Source organism: Carassius gibelio, chromosome A25 (assembly GCF_023724105.1).
Source record: "Carassius gibelio isolate Cgi1373 ecotype wild population from Czech Republic chromosome A25, carGib1.2-hapl.c, whole genome shotgun sequence".
In the NCBI taxonomy this organism is placed as follows: Eukaryota; Metazoa; Chordata; class Actinopteri; order Cypriniformes; family Cyprinidae; genus Carassius; species Carassius gibelio.
The window spans coordinates 16,968,696-16,991,629 of record NC_068395.1 but is presented as its reverse complement, the minus strand read 5'-3'; the positions used below and the strand labels follow the sequence as shown (position 1 = coordinate 16,991,629).

The 22,934-nt window shown below is 38.3% G+C and overlaps 1 protein-coding gene across 2 annotated transcripts in view; it reads left to right on the top strand.

The window, feature by feature from the left end:
* Nucleotides 1–22,934, top strand: part of LOC127947119 (anoctamin-3-like) — a 66,996-nt gene that overhangs the window by 10,463 nt on the left and 33,599 nt on the right. For both annotated transcript variants that reach the window (XM_052544099.1, XM_052544100.1), the window contains exons 2-12: nt 2,566–2,766; nt 3,700–3,830; nt 6,489–6,644; nt 7,321–7,421; nt 7,519–7,563; nt 7,922–8,056; nt 9,598–9,704; nt 16,455–16,510; nt 16,614–16,735; nt 19,315–19,449; nt 19,632–19,728. In XM_052544099.1, the coding sequence (XP_052400059.1) occupies nt 2,566–2,766; nt 3,700–3,830; nt 6,489–6,644; nt 7,321–7,421; nt 7,519–7,563; nt 7,922–8,056; nt 9,598–9,704; nt 16,455–16,510; nt 16,614–16,735; nt 19,315–19,449; nt 19,632–19,728 (1,286 nt within the window). The remainder of the gene's footprint in view (nt 1–2,565; nt 2,767–3,699; nt 3,831–6,488; nt 6,645–7,320; nt 7,422–7,518; nt 7,564–7,921; nt 8,057–9,597; nt 9,705–16,454; nt 16,511–16,613; nt 16,736–19,314; nt 19,450–19,631; nt 19,729–22,934) is intronic.

Here is a 22,934-nt window from a genome sequence, read left to right as displayed (position 1 = left end):
AAAGAAATGCAGTGGGAAGCAATGCTGTGTTTGAATGTTATGTTGAGTTGTTTTGTAGCAGACAACCAATCATAAACTGCCTCAGTGCTTACCTCATTAAATATTCATGTGTTCTGCACAATCTCAGAAACTTTCATGCTGTGTTCAGTATATGTTCAGTGGGAAATCTCATCATCTGGCAAACCAGGATGAATTACATCTTGATATACATGCGTGTAACTTTTCCTGCACCATTTGCAATGCGAAACATGAATGATGCCTCAAATCAAGCGGTGTGCATTTGCATTTCTAATCTCAGGATTTATGGACAGTAAAAGAAGAAAGAGAAGGGACCTATGGTTGTCCAACAAAACCACAGGGATCAAAAACAGTGAAGCAGTCCTCGGGTGCCAATGTTGTTATAGCAGCGTTTCAGAGTTATAAACATATCAGAGAGAGCTGCTGACTGAATTACCAAATGTGTACGGGAATTACCTTCTACAGTATATGTTAAAGTGATTAAAAAATGAACTTTAAACCTCATTATTACTGCACCACCTGTGCATGACGTCATTAATGCCAGTTCTGCATCAATGTGGTTGAAACAATGGCAGTGCAATCATGTTACAGGTTTGGGAAACAGCCATGACTAGTTAGCTGATATCTCTAATAAAGCATCATATAATGGTGGTTAAGCAGAGAGGAACAAACAGAATGCTTTAGTCATTTGAAACGACCACAGATAACACGCAATCTTGGTGGTGCATTGTTCACATGAAAGCACCACTCAAATCAAACTTCAAATTAAAGGGAAAATAAGTTAATATAGAAATACCCCAAAGTATTTCTCTCTCAAGTCTTCATCCCAAGATGCTACAGGAAGAAGATATTTTAGAGCTGAGCATCTGAGATTCAAGAGTCTTGTACTGAATTCTCTCTCGCATCCAAAATGTGTGAAAATCTAGATTAATTCAGTCCTGCATGTGTTTGAACTTTGTGTGCACTTTGGGTTTGCTTCTTGTTTCATGTTAGCTCTATTTAAAAGGCCAGCCGTGGGTTATGAGTGGGTTCGATTGCTGAAGCCGTCAGGGACGAGAGGAATTCCTCATCAGCTCTATCTTTGTGCGGTCATGTGAGGAAGACCAGTATCGAAGCATATGAGTAGCAATATCCAATTTGGGATGTAATATGCAAAATGACAATGCAATGTGTAAAATGTCAATGCATTTCTGTATTTACATTTACATTTTCCAATACATTTGTGTCTGTCTTGTCTTGTCCATGTACCAAACGTTGCACAAATGTATTGGAAAATGTAAATGTAAATACAGAAATGCATTGACATTTTACACATTGCATTGTCATTTTGCATATTACATCCCAAATTGAATATTGTTATACCCATATGCTTCCATAGACCAGGCCTTTTCCCAGCACTGGCTTACAAATGAGCTTTTCACTGGATGTGTGTGAATCAGACGTTCATGCTTTGACATTACTTCTCTGATGAAACATTCATTTTAAGGTAAACACCTTTTAAAGTAAAGCAAAGTAGTATGGGAAAGCATTTGCTTTTTAAATGTTCAGTTTATGTGACTTGAATTATTGCACAATTGAGTAATGAATAGAGATTCAATATGTTGACAGAGTTAGGTTAGTTTTTACGTTCGAAATGTCAACAACTGAACAAGCACAATGTCACAACATCAATAATTTCAATATATCTAACATATACTAAAAAATACAGTGTATATTGCTTTTCTGTTGTATTGTGTATTGTTTATCTGTGTATTGTCTCTCTCTCTCTCTTTCTTTCTTTTGCAAGCAGGATTAATTTCACTCTGCTATGCCACATTATCATTCATTTCATGCATATTAGCTGATAAAATGCAGCTACAGAATGCACATTCAGAATACATTCACTGTAATATTATATTAAAATGAGATCTCGATTTTAAAATGATGTTGTATGTTTCTGGCCAGTGATGTTGATATGCTTTTAAAAATGAAATCTTTTGAGTTTAAATATTATTAAAATACGTATTTTCTGGAACATTTTAAAATAAGGCTAACTTTGTTGATTAACAGTTAACAGTGGGGTGTTTATGCACCACGCATTCGCATGGGGTCCCACGTCATGTCAGCTTGTCTATGGCCCCTTTAATGGAAATTAGTATGTCTACCAAAACATCTGCTGTTTCATCTGACTATTGCAAACCATCGAACAGCATTAGGCCCACGTGGTTCTGAAATGCAGTTAGTAAATCCTTTATCCTTAGCTGACCGTGTGAGTCAATAAAGACTGACTGTGCTTCCAGGAGTTATTTAATTAAGTAAATGTAATACACTGGTTATCATTGATGTGATCACTGTACCTTTGTATTTGATATTTGGTAAGTGATTTTTACTGGTACTATATTGCATTACAGAGAATTTGGATCAAATACCGATGACACTGACTCTTGAGATATGTGCAACAGAATGAAAAATGCCTTTTTGAAGAGAATCTATTTTGATATTCAAAGTTGAAATGTTGGTATTTTTAATCCAAAGTCTTGTTTATGTATTTCTGTGTTTCTCTCTCAGCAGGTATGCACACCAGTATCAGTGAGATTTTGAAGGAGAAAACGCTAAAGTCGTCTCGCCGCAGTCTGCCGTGTCTGGCTCAGAGTCAGACGCATCCTCAGAACCTCAATCACTTCCTGTCTGTGCCTCTCAGTCCTGAACCCAAAACATACACTCACAACGTCAGTGCCTCCTGCACACACATCACACCTCCTCCCATAGGTACGCATTAGGCAAACTTCTTTCTTTGTATTTCAGTTATCATGTGGTTGAATATGGTAATATCATTTACATTTACATGTAGTATTTGGCAGATGCTTTTATCATGGCCAGTGAAATGAATCAGATCCAAACCACCACTTATTGTCCCAACAAAAGACAGAGTTTAAATTTCTCTGCATGCTTGTGGACTAAAGGCACAAAATAACTATGAAAATCATCTGGCTTAGAAAGGACCATCTCATTATCCGTTATTCATTCTGCTTTTGTGTTGACCTCATCAGGTCAGGTGCTTTTGCTAAAAGATCTCCTGGCAAGAGTGTTGTATCAAAATGATGACCATTAGTGGTACTAAACTCAAGGGAAAATGTAATGCTGTTCTTAGAGGAGTCCGGCAATGTCAGCACTTGGAAATGATTCACTGGGAACCTTAGAGCAGCACTTGGAACAAGCTGCCTTGTCTAAACACCTGTAGAGCTAATGAGGGTTACTGGCTGCTGCGGTCAGCAGCGATCAGAACTGAGAAGATAAATTAGGCAAATGTTGGAGACGAAAGCACTAACTTTGTGTTAGCAGAAATTTAATGGCTCGTTGCTTCATATTCAAATTCAAAGCCCATTGTCAAGCGAAACCTAGCCTGTCAAATCCAGTTAGGTCTGTAATACCCCAAGAAAGCTATTCCCAATGGCAATCCTCTAGAACTGTGTGACCCTCATGATGCCATTTTAACTCATGGGTAAAGATTTTGTTTGTTTGTTTGTTTCTCAGCCAATAACCTGGGTTATGAATGGCATTGCGATTAATAATGGCTAACTTTTATGAGCCAATTTGCCCATGCATATTTATTACAATTTTATTGTTATATATAAGTTAAACTCATAAGTTAAATAAGTTATAAGTTAAACTCATAAAACTCAATGTTTCTCTCTTGGACAGACACTAGTCAGGATGTCTATGTGGAAGAGAGGGAGGTGGCGGAGTTAGAGCCTAAAACAGGCGAAACGTTACTCGTCCAGCAGAAGCCAGCGTCCAGAGCAAAGCTAGAGGCCCGCACAGACTCCACACAGGTACAACATCTGTCCTCTTACCTGCTGAAGATATGTGTTTGATGATGAACTAAATCAGATCTTGAGTTATCAGACGCTTTTATCCAAAGCGACTTACAGTGCATTCAGGATATAACTTGTTATCAGTATGTGTGTTTGTTACAATCGGGAACACAGAAACACAGGAGACGAGAGATCCAAAAGCAGTGTGGGTTTTAATGGGTAATCCAAAATCAGAATCCAACAAGCAGGGTGTCAAAACCAAAAATCAATCCAAAACAAACAAACAGGAACTGGAACAGGAACAGGAACTAGACACTAGGAACGCGTGGAAACTGGGTGACGGAAAGTAAGGACTCCATGAAAACAAACAGAAACAGACCGGTTAATATAGGCAGGGTAATGACTATCAGTTCAGCAGAGATGTGGAGAGGCTCTGGTAGTTCAGCAGAGACGTGGTGAGGCTCTGGTAGTTCAGCAGAGACGTGGAGAGGCTCTGGTAGTTCAGCAGAGACGTGGTGAGGCTCTGGTAGTTCAGCAGAGACCTGGAGAGACTCTGGTAGTTCAGCAGAGACGTGGAGAGGCTCTGGTAGTTCAGCAGAGACGTGGAGAGGCTCTGGTAGTTCAGCAGAGACGTGGTGAGGCTCTGGTAGTTCAGCAGAGACGTGGAGAGGCTCTGGTAGTTCAGCAGAGACGTGGTGAGGCTCTGGTAGTTCAGCAGAGACGTGGTGAGGCTCTGGTAGTTCAGCAGAGACGTGGAGAGGCTCTGGTAGTTCAGCAGAGACCTTGAGAGACTCTGGTAGTTCAGCAGAGATGTGGAGAGACTCTGGTAGTTCCGTGGTGTTTAGACTGGATTCAGGAAGATCATTGGTGACTTGACTCTGCTCATGAAGATCATTGGTGACCTGACTCTGCTCATGAAGATCAATGGTGACTAGCATTTGCTCATGAAGATCAATGGTGACATGTCTTTGCCCATGAAGAACACTGGTGACTTGACTTTGCCCATGAAAATCAATGTTGACTTGCCTTTGCTCATGAAGATAGTCGGTGACTTGACTTTGCCCATGAAGAACACTGGTAACTTGACTTTGCCCTTGAAGATCACCGGTGACTTGACCTGACTCAGGAGCTTCAACGGTGACCTGACCTGACTCTGGAGCGTCAACGGTGACTTGCCCTGACTCTGGAGCTTCAACGGTGACCTGACCTGACTCTGGAGAGTCAACGGTGACCTGACCTCACTCTGGAGCGTCAACGGTGACCTGACCTGACTCTGGAGCGTCAACGGTGAACTGACCTCACTCTGGAGCGCCAACGGTGACCTGACCTGACTCTGGAGCGTCAACGGTGAACTGACCTCACTCTGGAGCGCCAACGGTGACCTGACCTGACTCTGGAGCGTCAACGGTGAACTGACCTCACTCTGGAGCGCCAACGGTGACCTGACCTGACTCTGGAGCGTCGACGGTGAACTGACCTGACTCTGGAGCGTCAACGGTGACCTGACCTGACTCTGGAGCGTCAAGGTGACTTGAACTGACTCTGGAGTGTCAACGGTGACCTGACCTCACTCTGGAGCGCCAACGGTGACCTGACCCAACTCTGAAGTGTAAACGGTGTCCTGACCCGACTCTGGAGGGTCAACGGGAACCTGACTTGATTCTGGAGGGTCAACGGGAACCTGACTCGACTCTGAAAGGTCAACGGGAACCTGACTTGACTCTGGAAGGTCAACGGGAACCTGACTCGACTCTGGAGGGTCAACTGTGGCTGTCATCTTGTGCAGAGGCGCTGGACAGGTGGTCATCTTATGCCATGACTCTGGACCGGCGGCCATCTTGTGCAGTGGCGCTGGGCTGACGGCCATCTTGCCCTGTGGTGCTGGGCTGGCGACCACCTTGTGCTGTGGTGCTGACAAACAAGAACAGGAACTAGAAACTAGAAACTTGGAATGCTAGGAAACTGGGTGACGGAAAGTAAGGACTCCATGAAAACAAACCGGTTAATGTAGGCAGGGTAATGACTATGAAGTGAAGACACCTGAGTGCAATTAAGAGCAGTGCAATTACTGTGATGAAGGGACAAGGCTTTGTGGGAATTGTAGTGCCTGCGGTGAGGTGCCTATGGGGAAGTGAGACCACTAGTGGACACCCAGGGAAACACAAAGAGACACCGTGACAGTGGTCCCTGGGAAATGAACCCACAACCTTTTGCACTGCTAACACAATGATCTACCTCTGTGACACAGCAACACTAACTTTTTACTTTGAGTAGCATCCATTAAAAAGGCTTATCACATTAACATGTTCATTCTTTCTCACAATGAAATGTTGATTCAGCAGAATATCAAGATGATATTCAATAATGTTAATTTGTAAGCCAACACTGAAAAATCCTCTCTGGAAATTCTAATGAGTTTTTAGAAAAGTAGTTTTTGATTTATAAATACAAAAAGGTCCTTGGTAAAATGTTATTTGAAGTGTATTTCCCAATTTGGTTGGACATAAATGACACTCATATTTCAAAAGATAATTCTGAAATCCCTTAGGAAACCCATGCCTTGAATGTTTTAGGACTAAAACTGAACAGAACTATTTTTTATTTATATATATATATTTATCTAATAAAATGTAATGAAATAGTAATAACAACAAAAAAATCTGATTCTTTTTTCAGGGGAACAATTTAGAAAAGCCCTCAGGATTGATGTTTAGAGATGGGAAGAAGCGCATTGACTATATATTAGTCTATAAGAAATCCAGCCCTCAGGTGGAGAAGAGGGCCACATTTGAGAGGAACCTGCGGGCGGAAGGGCTAATGCTGGAGAAGGAGGTACAGAACAAGGTCTTTCTCTGGATTACAGTGGTATTTTAAAGGTCATTTGTTGGGATTGATTATTTTTGCCCTCAAGGAAAGATCACAGAATAGAACAATCAGGGTTATTTTGAATGGCAGCAGAAAATAGACACTAGCTCTGTTCCAAAGTGAGATGGCTTGCTGTCTGGGCCGCTGCCTTCTAATGCATTCTGTCTGAAAACCTTAGAAGTACAACTCTTCATAGACAACTGCACAGCCCACAAATAGCACTTTTAATGTGATGGAAAGACAGGAGACTTGACTCCTGATTGATTCTCATAGAGTCTGATGTTAGCATGCTTTCACGCCTACTACTTAATATTCTGATAAACATTGTTTGGACAAATAAGCTATGGAAATTTTATTTGCAATGAAATTAAATGTATAAAATAAAATATTTAAAGAAATGTCGTATATTTACCATAACCGATTATAATGTAGTATACAGTATTTGATATATCACGACTTAAGCCGATAAGTTTGAGAACAAAACTAATCAAGTCAAGAGTCAAAAACGTAATAAGAATTGTGCGCAATATTTCAGTTATGTGTCGTTTCTGCTCATAAACCTCAGTTCCAATATTATAAATGGAAGACATGTCATATTAATTGAATGTATATGCCGATAATGATTTGTTTTTCACTTTGACAGCCCTCATTAACCAACAGTGATATCATGTTTGTGAAGATTCATGCACCGTGGGACACGCTGTGTAAATATGCTGAGCAGATGAACATCAGAATGCCCTTCAGGTAGAAATTACTGTCACCATTCTCTATTATACTTCATACTGTACTGTATATGGATGCATTGTGACCATGTGATATACAGTATATATATATTTTATAGGAAAAAGTGTTACTTCACAGACTGGAAGAAAAAAACTATGGGCAGGTAGGACTGTTACTGTTCTGGGTTTCCACATGTTTGGCTGATAGTTAATGATTTCATTTTATTTGCATTAAAGTCAAAAGCCTCTCAAGTACTGTATCTCAATTTTGATAATTTTCTTGAAATTTAATCCGAGTCAGACTGTGGGGCGTAAAAAATGTATATAGTTAATTAGCCCAATATTTGTTGTGCATCTCAGAGATTTAATCAGGCTTGATGTAATTTGCATCAGAAAATAATTTAATTCTAGAAGTGACTGTGAGTGAAATGAAGAAAATAATATCTCTGCTCGTTGGAGTTGTTTTTTCTTCTTGTTGGGCCTTATTTTTGACAAATGCCAATGCAAACGTTATGTGTACAGTCAATTTCAGTTGAGGTATCGTCAGATGAAGAGCTGGCTGCCCAGAAACCCCATGAAACTGGATAAAGAGGCGCTGCCAGACCTGGAGGAAACCGACTGCTACACCGCCCCCTTCAGCAGGGCCAGAATGCACCAGTATGTCCCTCTTCCATGACCTTGTTTTAAATAAATTTCACGTCTTCTCAGATAATATCATATATTTTACGTATACAGAACAAAAATGTGATCGCACGGCACTTTTTGTTTTCTGGGAATATGATACTGCAATTAAATAGCCATGGCCTCATATACATTTCAGCCATGGTTTGCTAACTGAGGCTGGAAACACAATCTTGCAACCTTCATTCACCAATGAGCTCGAGGGACTTATTGAATCCACCACAGATCAGAGATTTTAGCCTCAGCTGACCCTTTGAGAGCAGGTTTTATGATGGAGGCACTTTCAGACCATGTACTTGATGTACAGTACTTGAACCTGATGACTGTTTGTGAATGCGTGACTCATTGGTTTCTGATGTTTACTTCACAGAACAGAGATCAGTGTAAATGCATGACCTCATGAAGAACGGTGTCCTGGGACAGTAGAGCTAGTGAGTTAGTTTTTGTTCAGTAGGGGCTGTTAGGAAGGGTTTATTTGAGGCCGGCCAGAGGTTTTGTAAACACAGAGGGCAAGTAGGGTTTAACCTGAAAAACAACTTGGAAACACTCTGCAGATATATTTCTAATGCCCTGCAGTGTCAAAAATATAAAGTAAAATTAAAAAAATCTAAACCCGTGATACAGATGATGGTTTTGTATTTTTTTCCACAGTAGCAGAATCCTGTCAAAAATGTCCTATTACACCCCGCCCCTGTAATTTTAGAACTTCAAATTGTGCAATGTTAAATGTGTATTTAGAGCACATTTACTAATTTTTTATTTCTTTTATCTAATTTGTGCTAAAGCTTTACGTTCAAGTTTTAAAATTCCCTGAGAAGGAAACAAAGCACTGTCCAAATGATGAAAACATGCCTTTGCGTGACTGTCTGAAAAATGTCCCCCTCACTGCCTAGATTCTGATAGGCTGAAGAAAATAACTCTTAGGCATGCAGTAGGTATGGGCAGAGGACACACTGCTTTTTGTTACCTTCTCAGGGAATTTTAAAACTCAAAAGTCATGAAACGAGACATTCCCAATAGCTGGTCAGTTTTTCACCAGTGGGATGTTCTTCTAACCTAAGTGTCGAAGTGAAAGTGAAGCATCTCAAGAGTGAAGCAAAGGGAGGGGGATGAAAAGCCTGCAAAAACAAATTTAAAGGCAGGAAAATGCAACTGACAGCACCTAAAGGTCTCATACTGTCTCTAGGGAAAGTAAAAGCTATCAAGAATGCAATATTTGCCTTTTGGCTTGCTTAGTTGTTAATAACATTAATTTCATTCAAGAAGGAAGCCTATCTTATAGTAAATATATTAATTAGGTGGGTGTAGTAAGACATATAATCTGCTCTGAGCTTTATGTGTTGGGTCAGCTGTGGTCCTCTCCAATTTATTATTTACACTGACATACTAAAGCTTTGAGTACTGATCTCTATGCTGCTGTTGGTATATTAATATTGACTGTATTCAGTTTAGTAGATTAATGCATGCAACTTACAGCAACTTTGTGTCTTAAAACCATGTACTTTGTTTTCTTGTAGTTTTACCATCAACAACAGAGAGACGTTTTTCTCAAACTCAACCAGAAGCAGAATAGTACATCATGTACTACAGCGTACGAAATATGAAGACGGGAAGTCTAAGATGGGTAAGATGACAGCTAAATCTCCTCAAACATCTTCATCAAACATGTCACATGCACTCCTTTCTCACTCACCAGACACTACAATCTTGTCTGTAGAATATACACAATGATATGCCATTTCTCTTGCTCATTATTGATATACCATTCTGTCTTATATTATCTTTTTTTTCTTTCTTCAGTAATAGTAAATGAAATTGGTTGAATCTAAAACAAACAAATAATAATAATAATAATAATAATAATAATAATAATAATAAAAACATATGCAGGTCACCCATCACCCCCAAATCAAATAACAAGAATAAGAATAATATCAAATAAAATAATAAAAGAAATAAGTCCTAAAATTCAACTAAAATTCAAACTATAAAAAAGCTGGATAAAACAAAAGATTTAAACGTAAAAAAAGAAAAAAGAAATGTTGCCTTGGCTCCTAAATTTAATAAATTAGATGAAGCACACAAATTACAGAAAATAAAACAGAAAAAAAAATAATGAAGTTATACATTTTTTTAAAAACCCTTAATCAAATCAATTAATCAAACTAAAATTGAAAAGAAAAATGAAAAATCTAATTTAAAATTATACAACACAAGTATGTTTTCATGAAGTTCACCTATTGTCAATACATTTCTGTCAGTAAATATTTGAAGAGATGTGACATCTTTAATCTGAAGTGACCTACAGTGCCTCTGACCTTTTTAATTGAATGCCGCCCTTTTTGCTAATCTCTCTTATTTTAATGTCACACTTGTGCCCTTCTTATTCTTGTCTGCCTGCTGTTGTGGTTTTCTGCTGATTAAAGCTGGTCTTGCAATTGGGATATTCATGTTAATAAATTAATACCAGTGACCGCCCACCCGCTGAGACCAGATCAGATTGGGAGAAGAGCTCTAAATCCCCCACAAATCCCAGCACTCAATCATGCCACTGCAGCTCAGCTCAATGTCCTACTAGTGAACTCAAAACATCTGCAGCAAATGAGCCGTAGGTTAACAAATCTGAATTTTAAACTGAGAGATTTAATCAAATGAAGTACGGCAATAGCCAACCAGCTCTTTGGTAATGGTCAACAATGAATCTTTGGTAGTTGACATGAGGCACTCAGGTCTTGTTTGTTTTTTTGTTGGTTTTTAGCTAAGGTCTGTTTACAGCTTTTGTGGTATAACCTCAAAGAAAATAACTTCCACCTGTCCCTCAGTGTGTTTTTAAGTAAAAACTCCTTAAGCTTCCAGCCTAGGAGAATCAAAACTGAGGTGATCAACGGATGCAGAGTAAACAGTCTGTCTGGTTAATTCCCTTTGTAGATCACTTAGAAGCATGGAAAGAGCTTCTGAATACGTCTCAGTGGGTCCTGCGCATCTAGAATAAGGTTACAGACTTCAGTTCGGGTCTCACCCACTGAATTTCAATGGGGTGGTCTGGACTACCATAGACCTAGAGCAGGATCGGGTGCTGGACCAGGAAGTGCAGTCCCTCTCCTCCCAAGTGGGATTCCGGGTTATACAGCCAGTATTTCATGGTTCCAAAGAAGGATTATGGGCTGCGTCCCATCAATGATCTGGGAATCTGAACCATTCTCTGGGAGATTCAGTTTCAAGATGAAATGATTCCTTTTATCATGATATAAATCTGGTCCATGGACTGGTTTATCATGATAAACCTAAAGAATGCATACTTTCAAATTTCCATCCTTCCTGCTCACAGGAAGTTCCTGAGGATCAGCATTGGGGGTGAGGCTTTCCAACATCAGGTTCTTCGATTTCTTCCAAATTCACCAAAAGCATGGATGCAGCTCTGGCTCCGCTAAGACTGCAGGGCATCCGTGTATTGATTTACATCGATGACTGGCTCATATTGGCCCACTCTTATGATATAGCAGTTTAGCATCAAGATGTTCTCCTTGACCATATAAAATATCTGAGGTTGAGACACAACACAAAAAAAGAGTGTTTTGATACCTTCCCAGTGTACTATGTTCCTGGGGTGGGGTATGGGATTCGGGCAAGGTTGTCTCCTGCACGTATCGAGACCATCCTGGCTACAGTATCTAGGATAAAGCTAGGCCAAATGAATCGTTTTCAGAGGGTGCTGGGTCTCATGGCAATTGTGTCCAACATGATATCTTTTGGCCTTCTGTACATGTGACCACTGTGGTGGTGGTTGAAAACCAAGGGGTTTTCCATTCCACATGATTAAAGGCACACGTAGATGCCTACGTGCTCTAGTCTTGGTTCTTTCGTGCTGGTTCTTCTATATGACCGGAGCATGAAGGCATCTATGTATGACTTGGTTTCTGTCCAGGACCAAGTTTTGGGGGCATCTTATCGACACTAAAAATAACCGATTTCAGGCACAGTCATGGAAGGCTGCTTCATAATTTTTAGTGACACATAAATTTCCTGGAGATGTTTCCAGTGTACAGAGCTCTGAGGAGCTTTCTCCCAGGCCTCGAGGGCCACCATGTCCTGATTCGATCTGACAATATGTGAAGCTGGACCACAAAACCAGTCTTCAGTCACTGGGGTATATTTTTAGCAATAGCCAAAAATACAGTTCATTGTATGGGTTAGCTATAAAGAAACAACTCAAAGATGACTTTCTTGTTGTCTATTGCATCCTTCAAGCGAGTTGGAGACTTTCAAGTGTTGCCCAGTCAATACTTTTACAGGCCTTCCGTCCTCCACTGCATGTGTCAGCAGACCAAGAGAGGCTTTGTTTGCTTTGAACTGTAAGGGCTTTGGAGCTGTATGTTCGGAGGTGCTCTCAATGGAGGAGGTCAGACCAGTTATTGATGTGTTTTGGGTCACCCAGGAAGGGATCCACAACCACTAATCAAATGATTAGTAATATTGGCAATTTCCTTGGCTTACTAGGTTTGTGGTATGCCTTGACATCTGGCCATTAGGGCATATTCCACTAGAAGTATGGCATCTTCTAAAGCCCTTCTTTCAGGGGTTTCCTTGCAAGGGTCTCCTTTTACAGTCTGCATCTTCCTTCAGGTGCTCTCATCCTAAGTTGTGCCTGGACAGTTCACACTAGGACAGACATTATTCGGTGTGGTGCAGAAGGTATCTCATTCCACAAAGTATCATCATACGACACAGCTCGAGTTCCCTCAAAGGGGAATATCTCGGGTTCCGACTGTAACCCCTGTTCCCTGCGAAGGGAACGAGACGCTGCTTCTCTTCGCCACACCACGGTATGCTTGAGAGGAACTTGCTTTGACCAATAAAAAGCTACCTCTATTGTGTACCAGCGTCCCTTTGTAATTTGTCTGACGTCACATGCCAGGTCACTCACTATGCTCACTAGTTTATTAAGGCAAAATTCATTGTGAATAGTTAGTTTACAGTGAGAATGTGTGGTCAGATTTTAATTTTTGGGTTAACAATCCCTTTAAACCAAGCAACACCAATTATTTCAAAATCTTATCAATATTTCAACCAAAGATGAACAGTCTGTCATCCTTTTCTCACTCACATGTCTTTTCAAATGAGGTTGGTCTTTTACAGCACATACAAAGAACAGTTAGCAAATAACTAAACCTTAACTAACTAAAAATATATTTTTCAAAGACTCGATTTGAGGTCATTCATCCAGATTGGAACAGTCCAGGTAAAGTTCTGTGGGAGTGATTTTGTGTCTTTTTGGCATGGTACCACGAGGCGTCTTTCACTTGCAGAACGCAAGCTTCTGGAGGCCGCATAAGTTGGAGCTATCTAGTTCAGGCTCTTTGGTGCAGAGCCAGTGGTTGTCTCATAGGCAAACATCAATGCCTTGAATTTGATGCGAGCAGCTATCGGCAGCCAATCCAAAATGATGAAGAGATGTGTGACGTGCGCTCTCTTTGGCTCATTGAAGACCACTCTTGCCACAGCATTCTGGATCAGTTGCAGAGGCTTGATAGTACATCCTCGAAGGCCTGCTAAGAGAGCATTACAATAGTCCACTCTAGAGAGAACAATATTTTTTTTAAATTTCAAAATGGTTGAATCCAGAACAATTGTCCTTTGCACAAATTCACACAAAAGAGACAAATACACATTTTCACACAGCTGGCATAAATATAACTACCAACATTACCTGCCTGTTTCCATTAGATGCGTGAAATACCGATTTGGAAAAACATGTATGAGTAAATGATAGAATATAATTTTCATTTTTGGATGAACTATTCCTATTTATTCCTGGTCAGAAAAATAAAACAAATAAACTAGCTAACTAACTAACTATTTCTTAATCAAAACTTGTAAGATGACAACTGAGGCTTCTGAGAGAGAGTTTGTCAACTTGGCTCCTGAGCCAGCTCAGGTTCAGTACCATTTTGTCATTTGTAAATGGACATTTGTTCCTCCATATATTTGTAAAAATAGTGTCTTTCTTCACTACATACTCATTACGCCTTCAAACTCCATCATTAGGACCAGCACTAATCAACATATAGACATCACGGAACCGAAATGGGCCCCATCCATCTGTGTCCCTCATGTGTGAGCGTATATGTGCATGTCTCTGCTGGTCACACAGTCTTCGTCTCTCTGCAGCTCCTCCGTTGTGTTGTCTGTATCTGCTTAATTATTATGGGCATCACGATCGGCTCCTCATGGGCCAGTCAGGGAGTTCGTGGGAAGGTGCGTACAGTGCTGTACAGTCTCTGTTGTGCGGGCACACAGGGGTGCCCAAATATCATCACACCTCTAGCATCAGCAAAACAGAGTGTGCTTTTTTAACAGTGATTTGGGTTGAATCTCACAAATGTGAAATGTCCAGACCAGATTTATTTTGCACCCCCATCAAAAGAAGACAAAAATAAATAAATAACAATAATACTTTGAAATATAATAACTGTTTTCTGTCTAATCAATATAATTTAATTGTAATATAATTTAAAATGTAATTGATGTAATGGCAAACTTCATTTACAGTGGTGCTGCTTATTATTTTTGTGAAAACTGATACTTCATAATATCAAAATACATTTAGATGTTTATGTTTAGATGTAAAAAAATATATATATATATTTTCTTTTCTTTTCTTTTCTGAATTTCTGAGTATGACCAAGAAATTCTCTGGACTGATTTGTGAGATTCATTAATGTAGTGTGTTTAAGTGTTTTAGAATAGTATAAAAACAGAAATTATATTTATAATAATGAGACAAATGCTCAATATTACATTTATATTTCAGGAAGATTTCCTTTTCTTCTGATTGTATGTGTGTAGGTGTGCGTGTTTATGTGTTTATGTATTTATTTATTTATTTTTGCACTTTAACTAAGGTGGGAAATTAATACTGTACCTGCAACCTGCCAAAGAGGTTATTATTCTGTATATGCCAGCCATTAGAGCCTAGGCCTTAGTACCTTAGCACCTACTTGCAATAATTGTTTTTTGATTATATCTTACATTTCTGATTGGCTGTTTGTTTAAATTTTCAGTGGTGCTTGATTTTGCTTAGTACTTGTCCTTATAAAAATTTAGCATTGCATCACTTGCTCAGCAATGGATGCTCTGCAGTGAATGGGTGCCGTCAGAACGAGAGTCCAAACAGCTGATAAAACTGTACTATTTAGGGGATTCTGCCTGCGCACGATTCCATATTGAAAATGATTTGTATTCTTGTTGCTGTACTTTTGTCTCTGCTGTACGTCTGCTGTTATCTGTTTGTTCATCTCCTGCTAGAAGCCAAACATACAGGGGATGTTACAGTATGTTAGCCACAAGCAGTAAAATCACTAAATAAATGCAGTCAGATGCACCCCACTACATAATTGACTGAAAAACAGTTTTAACATATATTTAACTGTACCACAACAGGAATTGTGTCATAACATTGCGAAACATATATGTATATATATATGTTTATTTATTTTATAATTTAATTATGCTGCATTTACAATAGTACATACATTTATCACAGTATATCAACTGTGTAAATTTAGTATATATTTTTTTATACTGAACTAGTAGAGAGAAGAGCGAGATCTAGTGGAGAGTATGCTTTCAGCAGCAAAAGTTCACGAGGATCTCCAATATATAAATATAAAAGACTAGTAAGATTAGGCATTCGGTAATTCATTAGGTTGGTGGGCAAAAAGTTAATTTCCCAACCTCACCCTTACTTACCCATCTGTTTCTGAAAGTGTTGTGTACAATTTTAAAAGAAGAAAAATCTCATGTTGGTGGCCGAGGGAGCTCAACGCACTGCAACTTTAGAAAACACATGTAAATAGAAAAAACACCAGCAATCAAGAAAACATCATCATCAGTTTGAGAACACACGCGCTGCAAATGCTCACAACACAACCAAATAATGAATTGATGAAGTCTTTTTTTTTTTTTTTTTTTTTTTGCGCGGTGAGCTCTCTCTGCCACCATACTTTATTGATTTTGTTTTGATTGTTTGTTTGTTTTTTTCTTGCTATCGTCTGTTATTCCCTCACGTTTGTAGTGACTGTGATGTTAGTCAGTGGTCTATGTGAAATTATATGTTGTGGTTATAAAGGTTTCTAGATTTAGTGTGTGTGTGTGTGTGTGTGTGTGTGTGTGTGTGTGTGTGTGTGTGTGTGTGTGTAGAATCATCAGACAGTCAGACATTAGAACTGTCTGGGCACAAAAGATGCCAAAGAGGAACTAATATAAAAAACAAAAACAAAAAAAACAAACAAACAAATAACAACAATAATAAAAAGATTGGAAAAAAATATTACATTCATGCATGTTTTTTCTTCTGTTTCCATCTATTTTGTAGGTATTAATCGGTTACTTGGCAACAGCACATATGAAGCAGCGTTTCCTCCACATGAGGTAAAATAAGTCAAATGTATAGTTTTTTTTTTTTTTTAACCTCTATTTGGTTACTGCTGAAGTGCTCTAAGATGCATGGAAAACGTTGCTATTGTATTTCTAGGGAAGTTATAAAAGCAGACATCCGATTAAAACTCATGGAGCTCAAAACCACAGACACCTTCTGTACGAGAGATGGGCGCGCTGGGGGATCTGGTACAAATACCAGCCCCTAGACCTTATACGGTAAGAAACACACACACACACACACACACACACACACACACACACACAGCAGTGTAAAAAAAATCTGGACACATCTATCTATACTGTATATGTTATATATAGCAATGTATGAGTTTTTACCATGCTGTCTAATACATAATGTACATTTGTGTGTGAGAGTATATATATATATATATATATATATATATATATATATATATATATATATATATATATGATCTATCTTTAAACGAATTAATTAATCTAAATTTTTTGGCTGAGAAATTAGCCCTAAAAAGATTATTTAAAATCATTATTGTGTGACATGAGAAAAGCATTGAGTAGACATTACAATAAAGTTGATTTAAAAAGAAATATTTAGATTCAATATTGCATAAATATTTGTAATAAATTGGTATTCTTTTTTTAAAGACTATTGAAATATAAAAAAAGGTATACAAGATAAATGTTATTCTAAAACCACCAACAGATGGTGGCAAGCCACTGTTTTAATGAGCGAGTCCTTCAGTTTTTTATTTAACAAAAAACTGCAAGTAACAAAACACAGCTGTGTTGATCTGAAAGGCTCATACTGCTGTGGCTTTGTTTGGAAATATTTTTGTTTGTGAAACTGAGCAAAATAGACAGTACTGACAATATTGTGTCTAAAGTTTTTTTTTTTTTTTTTTTTTTTTTTGTATTGCAAAAATAAAGAAATAATCGTTTTCACATTTGCAATCATATTTGGGGGAAAACACCATTCTTTCTCACATGATATTACTAAACTATATCATATGATATAAATATAAGACAATAATCCATGCAGGGTCTTTTTTTTCTCTTTTTTTCCAAATAACTGCATTCTAATGATGCAGTCAGTCACCATCCTGCATAATGTTCATGTTCACATTATTTCTTTCCACAATTAATGTTACAGAATAAATGTGTTAACTCAACAGGCTATCTACAGTATACAGGGTACATATAGAGCACCAATATAAAGCATTAATGTAGATGATCCAGATATTTGCTATGATGCTGTCTAAACAAATGGATCGGATTTTTATTGATTTCAAAAACAAATATAAATTAAGTGCATTGTGAATAAAGCCTAACAATTCCCAGTCTGTTTGTTTGGGGCTTTCTCAAAAGTCTTTCTGAAAAGCTCTTGGCGACTACAGTAGGAATGACAGTAAAATCACAAAAGGAAATATTTGCAGTGTGAGAACAGTTTTAATGTCATTAACTCGTGCACTCGTGACTGTATCGGTGTGGGAGAACGCAGCTTTCCAGTGTAAATATCTGCTGTAGTCAAAAAGAGCAAAAATGAAGTCTCAGGCTCATAACAAACAAATATTGAAGCCGAATAAGATCACTCCGCTTTTAAAGTGTAGATTGAAAAATAATTGTGATGGTGATCTGCAGACACAGCCTCTCTCTGCTGGAGCAGCTCATCGGTTTGAGAGTGAGGTCACCCTCTATTTTCAGAATTATATAACCATCCTGACCTGGTATGTTTCAGGTGAATGAATGGCCCTGTTTTTAGTCACCTTGAGTCTTTCCTCCTGTTACTCTACAATATTTGTCTAACTTGGTATCTGGGACATATACGTTCATGGCATGTGTGTCCTGATCTAATAATTTATTAAAAACACTTTTACAATGCAACGATTTAAATAATGTTTGCTTAGACTGGGCTAAGACTATCTATTAAGCCCATATGGATAAGTTGATATCAGCAGAAAAGAAATTTGTTTCAGAGAAAAATAAAGTTTTTATATTTTGATTAAAGAGACAACTTTTTCTCTCTATCTCTCTCTCTCTCTGGAATAACATGTATTTAATTAAGCATTCATTATAAGATCAGATGTATATATATATATATATATATATATATATATATATATATATATATATATATATATATATATATATATATATATATATATATATATAACAGCTGTAGTTGTTAGAACTTTAAAAAAAACAACACTGTAGCAATGTTTTGAGTTTTACTTATTGGTCTTATATTTACAGTAAAGACTACAGTCCATTTTTAATGAAATACTGTAAATGTAAATTGGATTTTTATGTTACTGTCCATATACTGTCAATTGTATAACTGAAAACCACTTACATTTTTTTTTAATTTATTTATTTTTTGTGGTTAAAAACATGCAGTAAATAAATAGTAAGTAAATAAATCAAATAATCTGGACACTCTTAGATATGTATTTCTTACAAAGAAAAACCAATTAATTAAATTTTGTATCTAAACAAAAACATGCTGGTTTCTACTAACTTACTAAATAATCTGGACACTTTTAGAATCATATATAATCATAAACATGTATGGCAAAACTGTAATGTAACATAAACTGTATATGTTAACATAAACTAACATAAATAACATAAATCTCACATTTAACTGCTGGTTATATATGCTCTATATATAATTGTGTATGTGACGAATAAGAATCTTGAACTTATGAAGTAACAATGAACAGTAGTATTGTTATATACAAATCAAAATTGATCAGCTTTGATAAATACTGTAAAAAGAGTCCTAATGAATGTTGTTTCTTACTGATGTTTCTTAGGCGGTACTTTGGGGAGAAGATTGGACTCTATTTTGCCTGGTTGGGCTGGTATACAGGTATGCTGATCCCTGCTGCGCTAGTCGGCCTCTTTGTCTTCCTCTATGGGCTTTTCACCATGGACTCCAGCCAAGTAAGGTCAGTCCCAGCAGGTATGCTCAGTTATTTCAGAATAACCCCCAGGGTCCAGGTCCCAGTAGTCCATAAGTCATAAAAAAGAGAATTTCTATAAACTTTATGCCATTTTCATTCACTAGTATCCATTGCCCCCCTACAGTTTATTTAAAATAAAGCACTAATTCACGATTGTTGTGTTACAGTAAAGAGATCTGTGAGGCCAACACCACCATCATGTGCCCCATGTGTGAAGGCAACTGCAGCTCTTGGACGCTGAGTGACAGTTGTGTCTATGCAAAGGTAGCGTACATCCACCCAATACTGACATAAACCACATAAAACCCCTTAGAAAATTTTAGAAGATCAGTGAAACTGACAAATTTGATAAAGTTTCAGTTACTTAAATGGCCCTTTTGATGTGATGTAATGTTCCCGATAGTGTCTTCAGTTTGCATCTAGGCATCTTTCCTTGTAATTAGTTCATGATGCTGTTCTGTGGGAACATGGAAACACAAGAAAACCAAGACAAACAACATGAAAGTCAAGAAAACAACACATCTTCCCACTGCGCAATGTGCCGTCGGAGTGACGTCTTTTTCATGTAATTTTTGGACGTCCAAATTCAGTCCAAATGACGTCCCAAAAAATTATCCTGTTCAAAGGTCAAATGTTTAACATCAAGATGATGTCCAAGTTGGGTCATGGGTGGACTTCCAAATAGTGGACCTAGTTTGGACGTCAAATAGATGTTCAGAAATGGTCATGGACTGACAGGCCTAATATAGACATGATCTGCATGTCTATCCGTTGTCCAGTGTTTAGTGGGTTGGTTGTGACGATAAATAAAGATTCTATTCCTGTAGACATTTTAAGGCAAATACAATTTGTTTTGGTGAAAGACATGGTTTATAGAATAGCTTTGTTTTTTCAAAATGTCTTTTCTTATTATTGTAGACTCATTAGGAAAGCATGAAGTCAAAGATATTCACATGTTTTAAATTAGAGTTTGGTCCTGGATTTTCAACTTGCAAATCAAACACAGATTCCCCAAGCTGTGTAGCCAATACTGAGGACTAAAAGAGGGTTTTTGTGTCGTGGGAACATGGCAGTGATGTGCCTGAGAGAGGCTATTATTTAAATCAAATACACATAATAATTGGTTCCTGCCCAGAAGAGCTTTATTGCTTGAAGATTGCTCTGTCATAGCTCAGAAGACAATGTAGTCACAGTTACCCACTATTGTCTTGAGCCTGGACACGGGCCAGCGGTAAAAATGGAAATGTTATCAGCTACTGTCCTTACACCTTTCAGCAATTCTTTCCCACTGGTCCCAGCCACACCAGGGACACAATTTTGTTACATGGTTGCAAATTTGTCACCTCTGAGGATTACTTTTACAACCCACCGTTGATTCCTCTGCTTAGAAGGGATTTAATATCTGACTGCTACTCCTCTGCTTTCAAAAACATCGGCTACGGTTCTTCAAACTCGCTTCAAAATTCACTCAATACTAGGAGTTTTGCTGAAAAAAAGAAAAAGAAAAGACCTGTCATTCCTCCCTTATCAAAAAGGATTAAATGTCAATATACTCTTTTCATGCAGGTTAAATAAACAATTATATGATCTTTACAAAAAAAAGGAAGAAAAATAGAAAATGATCCTGCCAAGCCCTCAGATGCTCCTCAAGAAAAAAAAGTGGGATGTCAAAACAACAGATCCTTCTTGCTTTTCTACTCTAAATGTATATCATAATGGAGAGTCATTTGACACACACCAATCACTTTCTCTGCGTCCTACTTCTGGAGTTTTGGTAACCACCAACTACCAACAATCTTCTGTCTCTCTTCCTGCTTCTTAAGGAAGTTCGGAATGCAAGTTCGGAAGGAGCTTATTATAACAATATATATAATATTATTATAATATGTCAGTCATGTTTCAAGGGTATATAAGCAGCAGTTTAGTTTACTTATCTCCTATGACATTTCTTCAGTATCCCACCTCCTCACCATCTTCACCTTTAGGCCCACATGTTTAACCCTGTACTTCGATGTATTCCTTATAAAGCTTAATCTCAGTTCAGGACCGAGCATCCAGTCATGGAAAGCACACTATCTATTACCTTTTTTCACCAAATAATTTAATCAAGAGAACTTGTGAAACTCCATTGCAAACTCCTAGCACCGAACCTTGTGGATCTCCTCCGGGGGTCTCTGAATTTGTACCTACCAACATCACTTCAAGTAATATGTAACTTGTATAAATGCATGTTGTTGTCAGGCATACCATATATTATGTCTTGTGAGTGCATCTAGTTGGGCTTTTCCAAATGATTAAGCTGGCAAAGTGTGTTTTTTTGGTTTAAAGACTATGTGAGAAGGAGATCTTTCAGTGCCAGTGCTTTCTGTTGCTCTTGTTACCACAAAATGGCAATTCTCATTAAATTGCATATATTGGCCGCTTAAATAGCTGCAAATTGATATCAGAATGAAAACCCCTTAAGGATATACTCACAAAAAACATATTGTTCATCCTTCACTTAAAAATTAAGTTTAGGGGTAGAAACCAGTCTATACTATAAGAGAACATTATGCTGGGAGCACATTTAGGTGAATATGTAAATATGTGCTCCTTGCTTCCCTCTCAATGACAAAATAAGCACACAACAAAAATTCACATTACATTTATTTATATAGAAATTTATAAAATTAACTGACTGAAAAGAAAAAAGAAAATGGAAAAGAGATTCATGTCAAAGAAGGCAGAGATGCATAACACACCTTCCAATCATATATTTGCCATGGACCAATGGCAGTTTGAACATTTTCAGTTGGATTCGCTTTGGTAAGCTGTTTTGAACATGTGAAACAAACTCCATATAAACTGCAGGCTAGAGCTTCCTCTACAAGGCAGGCCTATGCTTTGAAGTGGAATCTGTTCACGAATTGGTGTTTTTCTCACCGAGAAGACTCCCAGAGATGCTCGGTCAGAGTCTATTGTCCTGGCTGGACTTCAGAGGGGTCCCTTTGAGCCGCTTGATTCAGTCGAGCTGAAGTTCCTGTCTCTCAAGACAGCACTCCTGATTGTGCTCATTTCCATCAAGAGGGTCGGGGACATCCAAGCATTTTCAGTAAGTGAAGGGTGCCTTGTGTTCGGGCTGGCCTACTCTCACATTGTCCTAAGACCCCGGCCTGGATACATGCCCAGGGTTCCCAACACTCCCTTACGGGACCAGGTGGTGGTCTGTCCTTCGGATGAGATGTTAAACGGAGGTCCTGACTCTCTATGGTCATTAAAAATCCCAGGATGTCTTTCGAAAAGAGTAGAGGTGTGACCTCCGCATCCTGGCTAAATTTGCCCACTGGCCTCTGACCATCATGGCCTCCTAACAATTCCCATATCTGTTGATAGGCTTCATCACTCTGTCTCCTCTCCACCAGTAAGCTGTTGTGTGGTGGGCCTTCTGGCGCAATATGGCTGCCGTCACATCATCCAAGTGGATGCTTCAC